This window comes from Parus major, unplaced genomic scaffold, assembly GCF_001522545.3.
Source record: "Parus major isolate Abel unplaced genomic scaffold, Parus_major1.1 Scaffold436, whole genome shotgun sequence".
In the NCBI taxonomy this organism is placed as follows: Eukaryota; Metazoa; Chordata; class Aves; order Passeriformes; family Paridae; genus Parus; species Parus major.
The window spans coordinates 36,024-36,854 of record NW_015379341.1 but is presented as its reverse complement, the minus strand read 5'-3'; the positions used below and the strand labels follow the sequence as shown (position 1 = coordinate 36,854).

At 50.7% G+C, this 831-nt stretch overlaps 1 protein-coding gene across 1 annotated transcript in view; it reads right to left on the bottom strand.

Moving 5' to 3' along the window:
• Positions 1-19: 19 nt before the first annotated feature.
• The window catches only part of LOC107199109 (neuropathy target esterase-like), a 22,606-nt gene continuing 21,794 nt past the window's right edge, over positions 20-831 (bottom strand). Inside the window, exon 20 of the mRNA XM_033511677.1 lies at positions 20-531. Coding sequence (XP_033367568.1) covers positions 130-531 — 402 coding nt within the window. The 3' untranslated portion in view covers positions 20-129. The remainder of the gene's footprint in view (positions 532-831) is intronic.

The following is an 831-nucleotide window of genomic DNA, read 5'->3' as shown; positions in this document are numbered from 1 at the left end:
ACCAACCATGACCCAAAAACACCAACAATGACCCAAAAACACAAAAAATGAACCAAAAACCTCCAACAATGACCCAAGAGCCCCAACCATGACCCAAGAACCCCAACAATGACCAAAAAACCCCAAAAATTACCCAAAAAACCCAACAATGAACCTCAATGATGACCTGAGAACCTCAACCATGACCCCAAAAAATCCAACCATGACCCAAGAACCCCAACAATGACCCAGAAACACCAAAAATGACCCAAAAAACCCAACCATGACCCCAAAAAACCCAACCATGACCCAAGAACCCCAACAATGACCCCCAACGATGACCAAGAACCCCGACCCGCACCTCGGAGCCCCCGGCCCGTCCCACCGGCCCCGACTCACGTAGATCTCGTCGAACTTGCCAAAGTCCATGGTCTTGAAGCGGTCGATGGGTGGCCGGATGTACTCGCAGTAGGAGCTGGACTTGACCACCTCGAGCTGCCGCACGCAGGACACGTAGGCCAGGCGCGACTGGATCTCCGCCATGTCCGGAACCTGCCGGGACCGGACACTCGGGATGTGTCCGGCACCTCCTCATCGTCAGTGTCGTGGTCATCGTCATCATCATCGTCTTCGTCATGGTCGTCATTGTCATCATGGTCATGGTTATGGTCATTGTCATGGTCATCGTGATCATCATCTTCATCATCCTTGTCATGGTCATCATCATCATCATCATCCTTGTCGTTGTCATGGTCATTGTCATGGTCATCAGCATCATCATCCTTGTCATTGTCATGGTCATTGTCATGGTCATCATCATCATCATCATCCTCATTGTGGTCATTGTCATGG